This window comes from Monodelphis domestica, chromosome 2 (assembly GCF_027887165.1).
Source record: "Monodelphis domestica isolate mMonDom1 chromosome 2, mMonDom1.pri, whole genome shotgun sequence".
Taxonomy (NCBI): domain Eukaryota; kingdom Metazoa; phylum Chordata; class Mammalia; order Didelphimorphia; family Didelphidae; genus Monodelphis; species Monodelphis domestica.
Window position 1 is genome coordinate 106745755 of NC_077228.1, and position 19319 is coordinate 106765073.

At 42.4% G+C, this 19319-nt stretch overlaps 1 protein-coding gene across 1 annotated transcript in view; it reads left to right on the forward strand.

Moving 5' to 3' along the window:
• Nucleotides 1–19319, forward strand: part of ATP2B4 (ATPase plasma membrane Ca2+ transporting 4) — a 48157-nt gene that overhangs the window by 15918 nt on the left and 12920 nt on the right. The window contains 12 exon segments of the mRNA XM_007481187.3: nt 2311–2430; nt 6692–6906; nt 7262–7504; nt 8117–8358; nt 10892–11120; nt 12054–12233; nt 12556–12643; nt 13084–13190; nt 15262–15453; nt 16094–16307; nt 16461–16672; nt 18203–18310. Coding sequence (XP_007481249.2) covers nt 2311–2430; nt 6692–6906; nt 7262–7504; nt 8117–8358; nt 10892–11120; nt 12054–12233; nt 12556–12643; nt 13084–13190; nt 15262–15453; nt 16094–16307; nt 16461–16672; nt 18203–18310 — 2150 coding nt within the window.

Genomic DNA, 19319 nt, shown 5'->3' on the forward strand with positions numbered 1-19319 from the left:
GAGAGGCAGAGACAGAGGCGTCCCAGGCTGGTATGGTATTAGTAGGTCTTGACTTTCATTGCCATTTCTCATCATTTTCAGGCATGAGCCTTTAGAGTCTAGACATTTTGTGAAGGGAAAACAGTAAAATCCTGGGAGTCATTTTCTTGTTCTCTGGGATGTGGCCTCAGAACCCAGTGTGCTTTCTCTTGATGGCTCCTGCAGTCGAGCAAGGAAGCAGGAATTCATGGGCCCAGACTCTACAGGCCTGAGCAAATATTTCTATAATAACCACCAAGCCAGATCATAGAACAGAACCTGATTTAGGGGGACCTCCGAGGTCATTTGGTCCAACTCAGAAATATTTCATGTCTCTGGGTGGAAGGAGGGACTCTCTGCCAGTGCTGCACTTCTATTTCAGGGCCAAGATCACTTCCTGCCAATAGCCCCATTGAATGAAGAGGGACTGACTGAAGTCTGTGCACACGTGAGCACACACAGGAGCCCCATGAAACATGGGTGTATGCAGTGTCTTTCTTTTCCCATGGCCTCCCTGTGCCCCGCCCCGCCCCTCACAATGATAGTCTAGAGAATGATGTTCTTGATGTGCGTCTGGTCCTGGGCAAAGCCTGCTCCTTGTTGACCATCGAATCTCTTAAGGATACTTTTGGCCTCTTGGTGACACAATCGGAGGGTCTCCACCCTCCCCCCACCTTTACTTTTTTCCTTCTTGTTCAAAAAGGTGAAAAAGATTTCCCTGGAAAACACTAAGAAGGTAACCCCCACCCCCACCTCCCACTGCCATTCTCTCACCTCCCTTCACCAGATCTCCAAGGCTATCTATCTACCATTATTCCTTGTCTTGAATCTGGAAGGTGCAGGGACTTCTTCCCTTCCCCAACCTGAGCTAAGGCCATAGCACCCTCTGCTGTCAATTTCAGGAAGCCCAGGACCCAGGTTGCTTCTGGGATCCTGTGGGAAACTGATCTGTCCAACCCAAGAAAATGATCTCTTGGACTCCCCTGGCAGAAACGACCTTTTCCCCGACTTTAATATTGGACTCTCTCTGCTCTACAGCCTAATGTGGTCCATTCCCAGTAGAGGCAGGTCCCCTTATTCCTGCAGGGGGTGTATTTCATTGCATCTTCCTCTTCTCATGGCCTCTCCATCTGTGTTCTCTTCTGATCTGGGCTAGCCTCTCCACTCTTCTTCCTAGGTGGTTTATGGAGAACCCTATCTTGGATTTTTCTCCCCATCTCTCTTGCTTTCTCCTTGCCACAGTTTGCTTTTCTTCTCCTGATCAACAATGTGTCTTTTTCCCATGCTTTCTCTGTTCTGTCTGCATTTGATGGCAGCAGCAGCTTCTCCCAAGGAGCACAATGCACCTTGAGAATGGGAGGGACATGGGGATGGTTCTATAAAAAGATAAGACAGTTTCCAGAAATCTTTTCTTTTCCAGTCTAGATGACTGGATTTCTCAAAGATACACTGTCATACTTGTTAGAGAACCAGGGCTGCTAAAAAAAGAAATGATTACCTGTGTTAAAAAAAAAAAACGAATAAAACAACTTGGTCTGCATTTTTCTGTCTTTTACTCTTTTCCAGTGGAACCCTTACACCAACCTCACAACCCAATACCAACCTTACCAGGGTCTTGGTACCAGGATTCCTTCCCTATCTCCCTTTCCTCCATGAGGGACTTACCCAAGTACTCCCTGTTCTAACTTGCACTGGACCAACTCTATGGTCTTTGTTGCTTTTTTTTTTTAAGATATTATATATATAGGAAAGGAGATGGACATTTCAAAACAAAGAATCTGTATTCAATATCCCTGGCATGTTTGCCTTTTGCCTACTACATCTGCCATATTCCATACTTCCAGAGTTCATCCATCCCAAACCCTGGCTCCTTGGAAGAACAGTTTGCAGTTTTCTTTTGCATAAATACACACACACACACACACACACACACACACACACACACACACACACACACACACAGTAAAATAATGTCCCCATTCTACAATAAGTCTGATTCTAGATGATGCGCTACTGACAGGAGGCTGATAGTAGGGAAAACTTATGTCCTGTCCCTGTGTGGCTCTAAAGGGTTTAATCAGAAGTTCATATGGTCTAAATTCAAACACCCAGCCCTCAGGCAGGCTGGGACCAGATAGTTTAGAGTATTGGTGAAGGTCTCAGAGCTGGTGCTTTCTGTCCAGCACCAACCCTGTGCTTCAAGGAAATAGGTAGAAAAGCATCTTGGTTTCTACCTGCCTAGCTGTCTGTTCCCCTGAGCCTAGGATCACCTCCTGCTTATGTGTGCTTCAGTTGACGAGGGCAGTGATGCTGAAGAAGAAGGAGAAGGCCAAGAAAAGAAGAAGGAGAAGAAGGAAAAGTCAGTACTCCAGAGCAAACTGACACGCTTGGCTATTCAGATTGGGAAAGTTGGTAAGTAAGTTGAGCAAGCTTGGGGACAGCTTGAGAGAAGGAGTGAAAAAATGAAAAGAGTAGGGTATCCCACAAGTTTCTCTTCTATAACTCTTCCCCCAAGATGGAACCTTTACCAATCAAGCTCTAGAGTGCATTGGAGTCCTCAGTGCTTAACCTGAGAACTAAAGAATGTAACTAAAGAATGAAAGAAGGTTAAAGGAGTTCACAGTACTTCAGTCCAAAGAAGGCTGATGGAATCCCTAATTATCTAGCCTCTGCTTCATATTCTCATGTGATAGAGAAGTTACTATGTACCAAAGTAGCCCATTCTGTTCTGGTTTAGTTCTAAGTGTTGGGAAATTTCTCCCATATGATGAACTCAAATCAGATTTAAGCTAACAAGTTTTTTTTTTTTTAAATCTGAGTTATATTATATCAGTACTGTTGTATCCAGCTTATAAATTCCTTGAAGTTCACTTTTTAGTTAGTAAAAACTAATCACATGGCTGAAGAATGAGCAGATTTGGCCCCCTTGGTTATTACATAATCACAAACAGAGGGAGAAAGAGTATTTGGAGAGAGGTTTTTAAAGGATGTTTTACAACTAGGTTGTCTACAATGTAACTCAAGCAAAAGGTTTCTCCATCTGGCTTTCCACCACATTAGGTGATTTTGTGCTGTGGCTTCCCTATATATCAGAAAGAAGGAAATTTCTTCCTTCAAGTCACCCTAGATTTTTTACTTTTTCCTTACACTTTTCTCTCTGCATAAAGGCAGCTTAAATGGCACAGTAGATAGAGCATTAAACTTAAAGTCAGGAACATGAGTTCAAATCCAGCCTCTGACACTACCTAAACAACCCTAGGCTAGTCATTTCAACTCCACCTCAGGTTCTTCAACTGTCAAATGTGAATAATAATAGCACCTACCTCCTAGGGTTGTTGGGAGGATCAAATGAGATAATATTTGTAAAGCACCTAGCACAGTGTCTGGCACATATAATAGGCACTTCAAATACGTTTATTTCCTTCTTTCCCTTCTTCCTTCTCTGATCATACTCCTTTCTCTACCTCATACACTGCAGTCCAGTCAAAGAGTCCACAAAACTTAAGAGATGGTAGGACCTGTATGTACAAAAATATTTAAAGCAGCTCATTTTGGGGGAGCAAAGAACTGGAAAGTAAGAGGATACCCATCAAGTTATAGTATATGATTGCAATGAAATACTGGAGTGGATTGGAATTACTGCTGTAAGAAATGTCGAGCATGAGGATCTCAGAAAAACCTGGAAAGACCTACACAAACTGAAGCCAAGTGAAGTAAGTAGAAGCAAGAGAACATTGTACACAGAAATTCTCAGCAATATGATAATCTAAAACTATCTCAAAGGACTCATGATAAAAAATGCCATCTGCTTCCAAAAAAAAGAATTGATGGAGGATAAATCCAGTTCAAAACAAATCTTAATTTTTTTATTCATATTTCCTTCCACAAAAGGACTTATATGGGAAAATATTTTACATGATTGTACACGTAAACTCTACATCGGATTGTTTACCTTCTTAGTGGGGGAGGAGGGAGAGAGAAGGAAAGAATCCAAGATTCAAAAATATTTTGTTTAAATGCTGGAAATTGTTTTTATATATTATTGAAGGGGAAAAAAGCAAGATGGAAGGAATCTGTACCTTGATACTGACTGTCCCTCATGCTTGGAAAGCACCCCCTCCTCACCTCTACCTCTTAGAATCCTTAGTTTCCATTGAGCATTACTTCATGGACCCCATTCCACATGATATGTTTCCTGTTTCCTCAAACACTAGTATCTTCCTATGAAAATTATATTTATTATTATTGTTAGTAGTAATATTAGCTAGCATTTACCTAATACTTCAAGGTTTACAAGGTGCTTTGCAAGGATCTCATTCAATCCTCAATACAACCCTGGGAGATATGTGCTATTATTATTTGCACAGATGAGTAAACTGAAGAACCAAAAGGTTTAGTGACTTGCCCAAGGTCACACAGCTAGTAAGAAAGGCTGGATTTGAACTGAGGTCTTCCTGACTCCCAATTTAATAAGTGTTTGTTGATTGTTGATTGATTGACGTTAAATATCTAATCCAACCTGTACATGAACAGAATCTCATGTATGACATCCACAAGTGATCCATCAGACTGCCAAAATAACTCATTCTACTTTTGTATAGTTCTAGTTGTTAAAAAGTTGTTCCTTATATTGAGCCGAAATCTGCTTCTCTCTAGCTTCTTCTGCCCTTGGTTCCTACTTCAACTTTCTTGGACCAAATAGAACAAATCAAATCTATCCTTCAAATAATTTTAAGTAACTGATATGTATTCCTCCCCCAACAATCTTTTTTTCTCCATTATTACTTAAACTTATTTCTTCAGCCATTTAAAAAAAAAAAACTTACCTTCCGTCTTGGAGTCAATACTGTGTATTGGCTCCAAGGCAGAAGAGTGATAAGGGCTAGGCAATGGGGGTCAAGTGACTTTCCCAGGGTCACACAGCTGGAAAGTGTCTGAAGTCAGATTTGAACCCAGGACCTCCCATCTCTAGGCTTAGCTCTCAATCCACTGGGCCACCCTGCCACCCCTTCTTCAGCTGGTTTTAAATACCCTCACCAACATAGGTTGTTTGTTTTTTCTTGAACTCCAATGTTTAAGGACTTTTATGTTTAGTCTCATTAAACTTGAACTTATTAGAATCTATGCTGTTATAGTATCTTCTCTACTTTTTGGTGTCTTGATTCCATCATCATGGCTATGTTATCAATCTACTAATGGTTGCTCCCCATTTTATAGTATTCTGTGCAAATATGCCTTAATCTTTACAATGGCCTGAGAGAATTTGCGTCTCACTTTTATTTTTGTATCCACAGTACCTAAGTGCCTTGAAGAATAGGCATCTATTTAATAAATACGTATTGAATGAAATTGTTGGTTTGAACTTCTCATCTCTGTATAGCCTTCATCTTAAGTTTTCTATCTCAGCTTTTATTAAAGACCTGCTCTGGGTGGAGCACTATTTTGCCGGGGATTCAGATTTCATCACTCCTTATGACTTAACATATGTATTAAATATTAGATTATTAGATTCTTTGGCAAGGTGGGGAGAGGGGGAAAGGGAGTTATCAGTCCATAACTCCTTCCTTTAGACCTAAGCATTAGAGTTTCCCTTGCTAATACCACATCCCCTTCGTAAAGATTAAAATTATCTTGAGAGATTGATTTTGGGGTTAAGAATTTCTACTGATCATATCAGGTGTATTGATTAGGCTAGCATCATAATTGATAAAGTGATATAAGTATGGTTCTCTTGTGACAAGAAGGGTCAGGCAGCTTAAATAAATAGATTTTTAGGAGCTCATTATTCAGCCCCTCCCTTGAATATCCCAAAACATCTTTCATTGGTGATGGTTTATTGAGAGATGGTCCATCAACCTACCCATCCATCTCGATAACTATATCATGGAGATCTCTTAGGAAAAGAACCCTTCTTCCCTTTATCAAGCAAATTCTGTTAAAAATAGAAGATATTCCCTGGGATTCTTAAGAAAAGAGAAAATGAATAAAGCAACAGACTGGATATCTCTGACCCAGATCCCAGACCCCAGACCCATGAATACACAGTAATTCTCCCTAATATATAGGAATTAATACAGTATGTGAAAAATAAATTCTCACACCTTATCATGGAATCATGATTATTGATTAAAGGACAATTTAGCATGTACAAAACTTCTCAGAGAAAGATCCTCCTGGCCCATTTAAAACCCCTGCTTAAAATTTCATCCACCTCTAATTCTATATTGATTTTTATCCTTCAATACACAATCCCTATAGGGTAGAGCAGGGCACATAAGCAATTTACAATAGCTGTTGCCTGTCCAGAGGGCAATAATAGAGTTAGATTGGCTCTGTCTGGGCAAGTCAAGTTTGTGACTCATCGACGTAAATAATGGAAGGTCAGAGCTGCTCATTCAGCAACCATTCATAAAATATCTACAGCAATGCTAGCTAGTCCTTGTACTCTATTGTAAAGGATGAGCCACCTTAATGAACAGAAATAAAGGAAATATAGCAGTCATGCAGCAAGAGATCCAATGGAGGGGCTAGGAATGATACCTTGCAAAATGAAGGGAATGAACTTCACACAGTTTTCTTGAGAAGAAAGTTTTGAGCCTCCAAGGTTAGGATCCTTTATTTCCCAGCAGGGAACATGGAGCCCGAGCTAACGTTGCTTGTATTCCCTGGACAGGTCTTTTCATGTCCATAATCACAGTTGCCATATTGATACTGCTCTTCGTAATCGAAACATTCGGGGTGAAAGGTCAGAGTTGGAAGGCAGAATGCACCCCCATCTACATCCAGTACTTTGTCAAATTCTTCATCATTGGGATCACTGTGCTTGTAGTGGCTGTACCAGAAGGGTTACCTTTGGCTGTCACCATCTCACTGGCTTATTCTGTCAAGGTGAAGTGGGATCCTCATGCTTCCTTCCTGGAGAACACTTAGGGGGAAGGGAAGGTTCTAACAGCATGGATCAGCTCATGGAATGGATCATGTTCCCTCATGAAATGTTGAGGTAGAAGAAGCCTTTGACATCCATGCTAGGGAGAGACCCTTGCCCCATTTGGTCAGCATTTAAATTGCCCCAAAAGACTTTGATTTGTAATAGAACCCACAAAATTCATTTTGAATTTGTTTTTTATTGAGGGGAATAAGTTAGTGAATGAGGTGTGGGAGGGATACTAGAAAACCTCTCTCTCCCACATTCTATACTTAGAGCTAAGTCCTACTAGTTCTCACAGTGCTCTTCTTCTGGCAGAAAATGATGAAGGATAATAACCTTGTGCGTCACCTGGATGCCTGTGAAACTATGGGGAATGCAACAGCCATCTGCTCCGACAAGACAGGCACACTGACTTTGAACCGCATGACAGTGGTTCAGGCCTACATAGGGAATGTTTACTACAAGGAAATCCCCACAGCAGAGAACATTGCACCCGCTACCCTGAGCATTCTTGTCAATGGCATCTGCATCAACTCAAACTATACGTCTAAGGTCCTGGTATGTTTTCCCCTGACTCTAGTTCATGAATGCACAAGAGAAGGGAATATCTAAATCCTTGGACAAACCAGGAAGGGGCTATGTTACTTGCCTGAGATCCTATTTCTAGTAAGCAACAGAATCGGAATTCAAACACAGGTCCTCTGATTCCAAATCCAGCATTCTTTCTACTATTCTGTAATTCATCACCCCTGAGCAAAGCTATGTAAAGACTTATGGAATGAGATTAGGAAATGTGGGTGCATGAGAGGAGCCATGCACCCACATTTCCTAATCTCATTTAGGTACCCACTTTAGGTACCCACTAATTCCCTAGCAGAAGCAACTTTGAGGGGGAGAGTTATTTGCATTTATAACAGAAATAGTCTCAATAGCAAAAAAAAAATAGCAATTCCCTTTCACTCATGGCAAGGGGGACAATTTACAGCTTAGGCCACTTCTCTTCTCCCTCCCCATCCTTCACTCCCCTTAAAACAGGTAAAATGTTTCATAGCTGGTCTTGTAGGGAAGTCACAATCACTCCAGACTCCACCGGCTGCCTTTTCTTCCCTCCTTTCTTGGCCTCCTTGGTCTGGGACTTCTCACTTAGCATCCACGTTCTTTCTTTTTCAGCCTCCAGAGAAGGAAGGGGGGCTTCCTCGGCAGGCAGGCAACAAGACAGAGTGTGCCCTGCTGGGCTTTGTCTCGCACCTGAATTTTAACTATGAAACTATAAGGCAAGAGATGCCGGAGGAGAGTATATTCAAAATCTACACCTTCAATTCGGTCCGAAAATCAATGACCACAGTTATCAAGAACCCAAATGGGACTTTTCGATTGTACAGCAAGGGGGCCTCGGAGATCATGCTGCGAAAGTGAGTTGTCCCATAGTTCCCTTTACAAGACCTGTCCTCCTTCCCTCCAGAGAGAGAATTTCATCCTAGCCTCTGGGCAGCTGGAGTCTCCACTCTGATTCTCCATGCCAAGGTGGTGTGTGACCACATTCAAGTCATTGTACCTCTCCCCTTCTGTAAAGTGGAGAGAGTCCTCTCTGCAGTTCCCCTTCCCTCCCACAAGCCCACCTCTCATCCCTATTGGGGCTCAGAAGAAGAAAGATGAGGCAAAAAAAAAAAGAAAGATAGGAACTAGACTGGAGATTCTTCATCTTTTTTTGATATCTGACAAAGTCCATGGACCTCTTTTTGGTAAAAAAAAAAAAATATATATATATATATATATATATATATATATTCTTAAATACATAAAATAAAATGAAGAGGATTCCAAAGGAAATTATTTCTATGGAAAAGGTATCATTTTTTTTCCCAAATCAAGTTTATGGACCACCTGAAATCTCTTGATAGATCATATCTAAGTTAACAAGCCCTGAGCTAGAGGAAAGTAAAGGTTTTAGCATTACCCACCTAAACTTCTTCTAGAAGCCCTTTAGGTTGCCACCTGGTAAGAAAAAATTCTTTTTCCTTTCACTTGATAAGGAAAAAATTTAATCATAGAAGGAAATTCTCCTTGATCCCATTCCCTCTGCAATACAAAGCAGAGAATCTACCCCAAAGAGCACCATTGTTGATAATGTCACCTAGATGGGGACATATCAGGAATGTACTTTTCTGTCCATTCTCCTGCCCCAGGTCAGAGCGTGAACCCTTCCTTCCCAGGAAGGAAAGCAAAGATGTCCACAAGAAAGCACCCCATAATTATGACTTATTTTTGAAAAAAAATTAATTAATTTAGAATATTTCTATGGTTACAAGATTCATGTTCTTTCCCTCCCATTCCCCACCCCCTCACATAGCCGACATGCAAGTCCACTGGGTTTTACATGTGTACAATGACTCTTTAAAACTGAATTGAAAACAGGTTGTCCAAGACCACTGTGCTTTCCAGTGCATCCAGTGCATTTTTTGATACTAAAAGAGAAGAAAAGAGAACAGATATGTCCAAACCTCCAATAACATAAGAAGCATTTTCTGGGACCTTTTTATTAGGACCTTTTTTCTCTTTGAAAACACTAATTATCTGGCTTAGTTTCTAAAATTGCTCTTGGCCACACCAGTTAATGCTTGGGGGAGAAGAGCCTAGAAGTATTAAAAAATATTGGAGAAAATCATGTTAGAAGGCTTAAAGATCTTGGGATTTGGTATCTATTCAGAGCCAAGCTCTGAAACCTACTACCTGTGTAACACTGGGCAAGTCACTTTTCTCTCTAGGCCTCAGTTTCTTCATCTGTAAAATGGAGTGTTAGCCTAGCCCTTACCACTCTTCTGACTTGGAACCAATATTTAGTATGGATTCTAAGACGGAAGGTAAGGGTTTAGGGTGGGGGGAAAAAAAGGAAGCAAGCAAGCAAACAAACTAAGGTCTCAAAAGAGCAAATACATCCAAAGTAGGTATCTCTAATAGACAGATATAGATGCACACACACACATAGAGGACACTCAACTGTATCTATGCCTTACCCCTACAACCATATGCCCGTAACCCAAAAGTTTACTGCCTGGACAGCTTCTGTCTGGTTAGAGACTATAGAGCAAGCCCTCTTAACCTGGGTCTATGGAGGGCCCTAAGGGGGTCTAAGGATAGATGAACTTGGATGAAAAAATTATCTTTCTTTTCACTATACTCTAACTGAAATTGATCATTTCTTCAATGATTTAGAAACTTGACTCTGAGAGAGGGTCCATAGACTTCCCCAGACTTCCCAAGGGATCTAGTATGCCAAAAAGAAAAAAAAAAAGGAAAAAAAGAACCTAGGAGCAGCTAGGTGGTTCAGTGGATTGAGAGCCAGGCCCAGAGATGGGAGGTCCTGGGTTCAAATCTGGCCTTAGACACTTCCTAGCTGTGTGATCTTGGGCTAGTCATTAAATCTTCATTGCCTAGCCCTTACCACTCTGCTGCATTGGAACCAACACACAGTATTGATTCTAAGGCAGAAGGTTAGGGTTTAAAAAAAAGAAAAAAGTAAAGAACCCCTGCTGCAGAATTCACATAGGGAGTGAACCTCATTGATACAGATGGCCATACTTGAACAGAACAGCGATCTTGGTATAGCTGCTCCCCACTCCATTGCAGATTGAGAACTAACCATCATCAGTCATCATGTCACTAACTTCATTACCTCATAGCCAAACTGCCACTGATAAGTACCTCTAAATTATACTAGGCCAGTATTCTGGTAATGGACACAGTCTCATTTGGGGACTCTTCTCAGTGCCTTTCCAGTTTCATAGGACCTGTCAGAACCTGTGCTCTCATCCTGGCAATGGCTTTGAGAATCTAGGATTCCTTCCAGGTCACAATCAGGACAGAGAAATAAGACTTTTTTAAGGATAATTCACCATAGAACCAGACTTTATGGGATGCTACCACCTGACTCTACTCTTTTCCCAGGTGCAAATATGTCTTGGACAGCCAGGGCATACCCAAGGAGTTCAAACCCAAAGATCGTGATGATCTGACAAGCAGTGTGATTGAGCAAATGGCCAACGAGGCACTTCGGACCATCTGTCTTGCTTATCGAGACTTGAAAAGTGAGATTGACTGGGATAATGAAGTTGATGTCCTCTCTGACATGACTTTCATCTGTTTGGTTGGCATCGAAGACCCTGTGCGCCCAGAGGTAAGGCCTGTGCCCTAGCTGAGGGAGAGGGTCTATGGGAGTCTTGCTATTCACCTTTCTGTTTAGTGTGACCTAGTGACAAAAGTCCCAGTCTCAATGACCTAGATTCTAGCTCAATTTTTCACCATGCGACCTTGAGCAAAATAGCCATTTCCATCTCTTTTTGGTCTTCTTTTCCCCCTCCTTCAAGAGAAGGTAATCTTACATTCCACTCTCTCCTCATAGAAAGTAGTAGCCAATGCTGAGCATTCTATATGGTTCATGTCAGTGTAATGAAAAATAGACTAAGCTGGATTGGGCTCTAGTCTCACTCCCACCCTGTCCACCCTAAATTTTCAGTAGACTTTCACTTAGGTATCTAAACAGAAAATAGCAAGAAGTTTGAATCAAGACATGAATTCAAATCCAGCCTCAGAAATGTATGTGTGTGTGACCCTACACAAGCCACTTCACCTCTGTCAGCCTCAGTTTTCTCATCTGTAAAATGGGGATAATAATAGCACTCAACCTCCCAGGGTTGTTATATGAAGCAAAAGAAATAATATAAAGTGCTTTGAAAACCATAGAACATAAATGCTAGTCATCAATTTTGTTGTTGATATTATTATTTATCACACACAAGATTAGCTATAGATCTGTCTTATGATATTGGATGAGCTGAGGGAAGCTGGTACTAAGGAGTTGTGAGAAGAATTAAGTTTACACTGAACATCCTGGCTAAGAAGCGATGTGGAAGAAATAACTTCCAGGCAAGAAAGGGGATGTCAGGCTAGGTCCAGGGCATTTTCCAAGTTAACCCCCTTTCTTCATGTGGCCGTCTTTACATGAGTCTTTTCTCCCAATGATGCCCCTGACCCAAAGTAGTCAACTTCACTGGGTGTGTCCACGCTCATTTTCTTTATCTTCCCTCCTCTCCCCCATATATTTCCGTAGGTGCCTGATGCCATCAATCAGTGCAAACAAGCTGGAATCACTGTCCGAATGGTGACAGGAGACAACCTCAATACAGCCCGAGCTATTGCTATCAAATGCGGCATCCTGACTCCTGGTGATGACTTCCTGTGCTTACAGGGCAAAGAGTTCAACCAGATGATCCGCAATGAGAAGGGTGAGGTGGGTGCTCGGACCCCAGAACATCTGGGATTTGTGACTGGAGGCCAGAGTAAAGAGGAAGAGAGATAAGCCTCTGCATAACTTTTTCACAGATTGGAGAGGACAATCAGGTTGATTCTTCAATTGCTTTTGAAAGCCAGAATACCCTGGTTCAAAGGACTATGGGTTCCAAGAGGGTATTAGAAGTCTTGGGTTCCAGCCAGGGATAGACTTGAGTGTTGTGTGGTTAAGGGTTTGTTTTGTTTTGTTTTTTTGGATGGGGAGAGGCTTTTTTTCATCCTTGATTGACCTATTGGGGGTTGGGATTATTCACTGTTGACAGGTGGACCAGGATCTGCTAGACAAGGTATGGCCAACACTTCGAGTGCTGGCTAGATCATCCCCTGCTGATAAGTACATACTTGTGAAAGGTGAGACCTCCTGATTCCGGCTTAAGTAAGTCAAAGCTTGACAGGTATGGGCTGTGCAGTAGGAATAGACAGACCTCTGTCCCAAGCATCATTCAGTGGCAGATTCCTTTGCTAAGGAGAGAATCAACAAGAAAAAAGACATAGCCTCTGCCTCTGGGAAACTCTTAGACTGCTAGGGAATGTGTAGGCTTCAAACAAGGGAAAATTAATGGCAAAATGTTATGTTTTAGAGCCCCATCAGTTTTTCCATCCTGAAGGTTACCCCAACAATTCTAGTCAGAATGTGGCCACAGAATAGCCCAAGGCATGTAAGGTGAATGGGGAAGAAAGGGGCAAGAGGGTTAATAAAAGGGGAGTGAGATGAGATACCCCCAGAATCTTGGCAGATGGGGGTAGGCAGAATACCTGAGACCATTGCACTTAGCACATGTGTGTTACAGGCATCATTGAGAGTACTATTGGGAGCCAACGGCAGGTGGTGGCTGTTACGGGGGATGGTACCAATGATGGACCAGCCTTGAAGAAAGCAGATGTCGGCTTTGCCATGGTAACCAGTTTTTTCCCTTTGGTTCAAACTATGTTCTCCAAACTGGAAACCAACTCAGGTTTCTGGTGCCTTTGTCACTTCGTCTCCCTTCATTCCCACCCTTTGCTTGTGATTAACACTGTCTTTCCCGCTACCATAAGCTGTGTCAGTGGGTGGAGGGGGGGGGGGGGGGGATGTGGAGTGGAGGAAACCGGAGGGTAATTCAGAAAGATCAGCTTCTATTGAAACAAAATCAATGATTTCCACTTGTAATCATTTAGGACCAAGTGCTGCTATGCATATATGATCACATAGTATATGGGTTCATCCATCCCACACATTTATGAATCTGTGCATGCCTGACTCTAGCTGGCCATTATGGAAAATACCAAGTAGAAGAGAGAGTCTGTTCTTAGGAACTTGCATTCTAATTGGGAAAATAAAGGCACGTAGATGAGAAGACTGCTAGCAGTACAAGGAATTAAGCCTCCAAAGAGTAGAGGCAAGAAGTAGGGAAATGGGTCAAATATGTAGGAAAGTGTCTTAGTGGATCAGGGCCTTCAGAATCAGTAGATGTGGTGGAAGGGAAGATAAAGTAATAACTGATGGGATCAAAAGCATGATCATGGGAGCATATTTGGGAGACTAGTCTACTTTAGTGGGAAGGGTGTTAAGAATAGTGAGAGATTAGGTTACCAACTCTAGTCACATTATAAAGGATCTTAATGTTAGGCGTAAGAATTTGAGTTTCAAGCTTCATGGGACATTCACTTTCCATATATCACTCCCCTGTTCAGAACTCTCCATTGTCTCTCTCTAGCCTCTAGAATAAATTGGAAGTAGCATCAACCTGAAAGAAAAAGGAAGGTTGGGTTGGGGGAGGGGGAATACTAAACTATACATAAAGATCTCTGTGGACTACACACTGACTTAAAAACCAGATATTAACATCTATATTGTTTTTTTATTTTATTTTTATTTCCCATTATTTTATGCAATAACCATATTGGACTACTCAATAAACTGTCCCCTGATTCAGTATTTACATAAGCTTTTCCCTCTCCCAGGAATATTCCCCCTTTCAGAATCTTGCTAGTCCTTCTAATAACTTTTCCCGATTCTCACCTCCTCCTTTCTGAACCTCCTCCACCCCATTGAGTGTTCTCTCCCTCTTCAAAATGTTCCTAAAGCAATCTGAAATCTGCCCTTTGTCCCCATGACTCCCTACCTAGTATTTTGTATGCCTTGTGCTCTTCATGCTTCAGAGACTATGAACTCCTTGAAGGAAAGAGCTATTTAATTTTTGTATCTCATAACCTGATGTGTGTTGAATGAAATTAGTTACTTATTTTATCCACTCTTCAGACCTTGATTTTTTTTTCCCTTGTGGAGAATGCACAGCACTTTTTTCTTCCTTTCCATTAGAATGGAAGCTCATTGTGAGTAGGGATTGTTTCATTTGTTGTATTATCCTCAGTACCTGGCATAGTAAGAACTTAATAAATGCTCACCAATCTATTGGCTGATGTCTCCCAGAATGAAAGAATTGGGAGCTTTTTGAAGAGTGTCCTTGTCCTGGTTCAGTGACTACTATGTAGGTGCCCATAGTGCCCTCTGTTGTCAATACCTCATTCAGTAACCTCTTAAAGGTCAGAAGAGTTTCGTGGGATCATAGATTTGGTGTGGAAAGTGATCCTAAAGAGATAATTTAAAGATCATAAAGTCCAATCCCCTCATTTTACAAATGAGGAAACTGAAACCCAGAGAGATGATGTGACAAAGTCATTACAGCAAATAAGAATCTACTGGGATTTGAACCTAGGTCCTTCAAATTGAATGTTCTTTGTACTATGTTGCATTACCTCAGATCCACTGGACTGAGTCTGTTGATTCACAAAATTAGAGAATAAGAGCTAGATTCAACACCAACATTTTACATATGAGGAAAGTAGGACCCAGAATGATGATGACTTGTCTAAAGTCACACTGTTGACCTAGTAGCTAAAGCTAGGTCTGAGGGCCTTGGGCTAGGTGATTGTGTTTCATTTCCTCACTGTGGTCCTTTTCTTCCATCTCTCCTCTTCTCCTACAGGGCATTGCAGGCACAGACGTGGCCAAGGAGGCCTCAGACATCATCCTAACAGATGACAACTTTACCAGCATTGTTAAGGCAGTGATGTGGGGTCGAAATGTCTATGATAGCATTTCCAAGTTTCTACAGTTCCAGCTCACTGTCAATGTGGTGGCTGTGATTGTTGCCTTCACTGGGGCCTGTTTCACCCAGGTGCAGTGAGGGAGCCCAGGCCAGGGGGATGACTCAAAAATGGGAAATGGCAAGCTGTTAGGTAGATTAGAAGTCAACAAGTCACAAGTCACATCTGCTGTCCTTCAGGTGTCTTTGGGAAGAGCACCAGTAATTGTAAACATGAGCTATGGCCTATAAAGCACTTTGCTCCTACCAGTGCAGTGAAGGCATATAATGAAAGCTGTTAGGAGAATATCAATTCCATCTTAAGTAGAAGGCAAACTGAATTTTGGCCAAGTTATAAATGACTTGCCCAGGGTCACTAGCTAGTAAGTGTTGGGGCTAGAGCTTGGTTCCAGGTCCTCTCCTGCCAAAGTCTATTGCTGCTTCTTCTTTTTTAAACCCATGTCTTCTGTCAGTATCAGCTCTAAGGCAGAAGAGGGGCAAGGGCTAGACAGTTGGAGTTAAGTGACTTGCCCAGGATCACACAACTAGGATGTATCCGAGTCCAGATTTGAACTTAGGTCCTCAGAATTTTATGACTGGCTTTCTATCCACTGGACCACCTAGCTGCCCTCAGTGTTTGTTCTATGTAAGAGTGAAGGATTAGAAGGAAAAATTGGGTTGAAGAATGGGAAGGGTTTCTCGAAAAAGAAAAATCCCTCTTCTTCCCTGCCAGGATTCCCCACTGAAAGCTGTGCAGATGTTGTGGGTGAACCTGATTATGGATACTTTTGCTTCCTTGGCCCTGGCTACTGAACCACCCACAGAGCAATTGCTGAAAAGACGACCCTATGGTCGTAATAAGCCACTGATCTCCAAAACGATGATGAAAAATATTCTGGGCCACGCCGTCTACCAGCTTATCATCATCTTTACCCTTCTCTTTGCTGGTGAGCCAGGGCAGAGGTGAAGAAAGAAGATGGCAGAGAGCAAGATTTTTGGGGGGAGTGGGCAAGGTGTTTTGTTTTTTGAGGATTGGGATCCGGTGTTTGGAGGGTTTCACCTAACCCAGCCTCTAAACTTATCCTGTCTTCCCTACCTAGGTGAAAAGATATTTGACGTGGACAGTGGGAGGCAAGCCCCCTTGAATGCCCCACCATCCCAACACTATACCATTGTATTCAATGTCTTCGTGTTAATGCAGCTCTTCAATGAAATCAATGCCCGAAAAATCCATGGTGAGAGGAATGTCTTTGAAGGCATACACCGTAATGTCATCTTCTGTACAGTGCTGGTGGGCACATTTATCACCCAGGTAAGACCAAGGCCGGATAGGCAAGGTCCTGGGGAGAGAGCTGGAAGGGCAAGAGACTACCCTCAGTGGTGAGGGGACGAAGCTGGGAGTTTAGATATCATTTATCTGGGACTCCATATCCTGGGCAGGTCTAATACAGGATGTGTTCAGTGACTAATGGCACTTAAGCTTAGGGTTAAAAACTGTAGATTTCCTTACTGTTGATCTAACATAGTGGAAATGGAAAATTGCCTTGCAAGTAAGTACAGGAAGCAATAATGCAATGAGTTATCAGAGCAATGGGAATCTCCCACCATCATCAGAATACTTATTTAGAGAAGAAGTGGGAGTCCCTAAGGAAGAGATAGGTATGGAAAGAACATCATAGGTTGGAGAACTGTGCCTGACTTTGATAACACCAATGCCAGACTTTCCTCTTGAATCCCATCTTTAACTGGAAATAAAAAGGCAGCCTACCTCTCTCTATTTAGCCCATGTAAGTGACATGGCTTTCTAGGTCCTGATTCTCCTTATGCCTGTGGAGTTGAACTGGTTGAGAAGGGTTAGGGTGAATATGACTCCCACAAGAAGCCTTTCTGCACAGTACTCAGAGCAAAGGGAAGTCATTCTATTAACTCTGGCATCTCCATAACACCATGTGACTAACTTCTGACCACTGCTAGACCTATCCTCATTCCTGTGTGTTTGTATTGTCCTGCCTTTCTTCCATTAAATCTGAAATTCCACAAAGGTAAAGTTCTCTCTCTCTCTCTCTCTCTCTCTCTCTCTCTCTCTCTCTCTCTTTTGGTCCAACTGCTCTGCTTTGTGTACTTGTTATAAGGTGTTTGGTTGATTTGTTTGTGGTAGACGTGGAGGAAAAGCCAGATAGTGTTGATTGTAAGAACTGAGCTCCTAAGTTTTAGGCTTGGAAGGCACTAACTGGAAGGTCAGCTAATACAACCACTCCCTCCATTTTATAGATGAGGAAAGTGAAGCAGAGACAGGGTAATGTCAGATAGAATATTAGACTTAAAGCCAAAAAGGCTCACTCTGTGCTCAGATCCCTTTTCATTCTAAAGCTATGATTCTGTTCATCTTATGAAACCTATAGAATGGTGACTTACCTCAGATCACACAAGTAGTGAGCAGCTGAGCTGGGATTTGAACTCAGATCTTCTAACTGCAAGCCCATGCCTTTTTAACAATGCTAGGACTGACTTTAGGGCAAATGGACTATGGTCAAGCTCTGCCTAGGTGCCCCTAGCCAGCAGGTTACTTTCTGAGCTGCATTACTCATCTGTCAAAATAAAGCATTTGGACTGATTTCATTTTTTGAAACTGCCTGTGCTTATTAGCTATGGCATCACAAGCAAATCAGTTCACCTCTCTTAAGACTCAGCGTTCTCATCTCTAAAATGAGGAAAGTAGTTTCATGACGTACCTTCTCCTGGTTGTTTTGAGGAAAGAATGAAGACCCTGTTTAAGTGAGAGCACCATTACTGAGCCACTCATCTCATCTCTGCTCTGATGATGGCTCTTTTTCCTTCACAGATCATAATAGTGGAATGGGGGGGCAAACCCTTCAGCTGCACAACACTTGATTTGCACCAGTGGCTTTGGTGTCTTTTCATTGGGATATCAGAGCTGCTCTGGGGCCAGGTGAGTCACTTCTTCCCTACATAATCCTAATTCTCCGCTTGTATCTTGGGAGGGCCCTGACCATTTTAGCACTTCAGATGCTAATCAACATGTGTTAAAAGTTTTATTAAGCGCTTTCTCTGTACTTAGTGAAAAGTGCTGGGGATGAAAAGAAAGGAAAAGACATGTTCACTGCCCTCCAGGAGCTCACAGGCATCTCACTCTCTCTGGTGCCATTAGATTATAAATTTGCTACCTGCCATGCCTTGACCTCCACTAGAACATTTGAAGGAAAGGTCATTTTATTATATTCTTAGAAAACAACTATTTTTTTTTGGTGTCTGACTGAAATAGCTTTAATAAGGGATAAAGTGTTACAGGCCTTTCACTAGGATCAGTGAAAAATATTTTGTTGATTATTTCAAATTCACCATTTCTGTAATCTCATATGGTGGTTTAGTAACAACTCTTAAAGGATTACCATAACTTTCATGCAATTTAAACTGGATTTTCTTCACATATACTGACTGACATATCCTCCTTCCTATATGGCTTTACATAGACCATCATCTCATGAGTATGACCGGCCATCATCTTCTCTCTTCTTTCCAAAATAACGAGCAACATTACCATAAACTATAGGTTTAACTATAGTAACCCCCTTCACTCGCCCGCCGGAGTCGGGCCCAAATTCCGCCATTCTCTTGAAAATATTGCACCCGGGGAGAAGCCGCCGCCGCCACTGCCAGCACCGCCCGCCGGGGAGAGAGGGCCCGGGCCCCTCAGCGGCGTCCAGCGCTCCTCCCGCTCGGGCCTCGCCGCCTGTGTGCTCCGAGAAGAGGCGAACCACCGGGGCCCGTGGGAGCCCGCCTGCCCCGCTGGGCAGCTTCCGCGAGGCCCATCCAGCCCCGCGAGACCGGGAGGAAGTCGGGGAGAGGGAGGGGGGAGGAGGGAGTGAACGAAGGGAGCTACGCGTTCCGAATACAACTATTTTTTGAAGAATGTGTGTTTGTATATATATTTCTGTGTG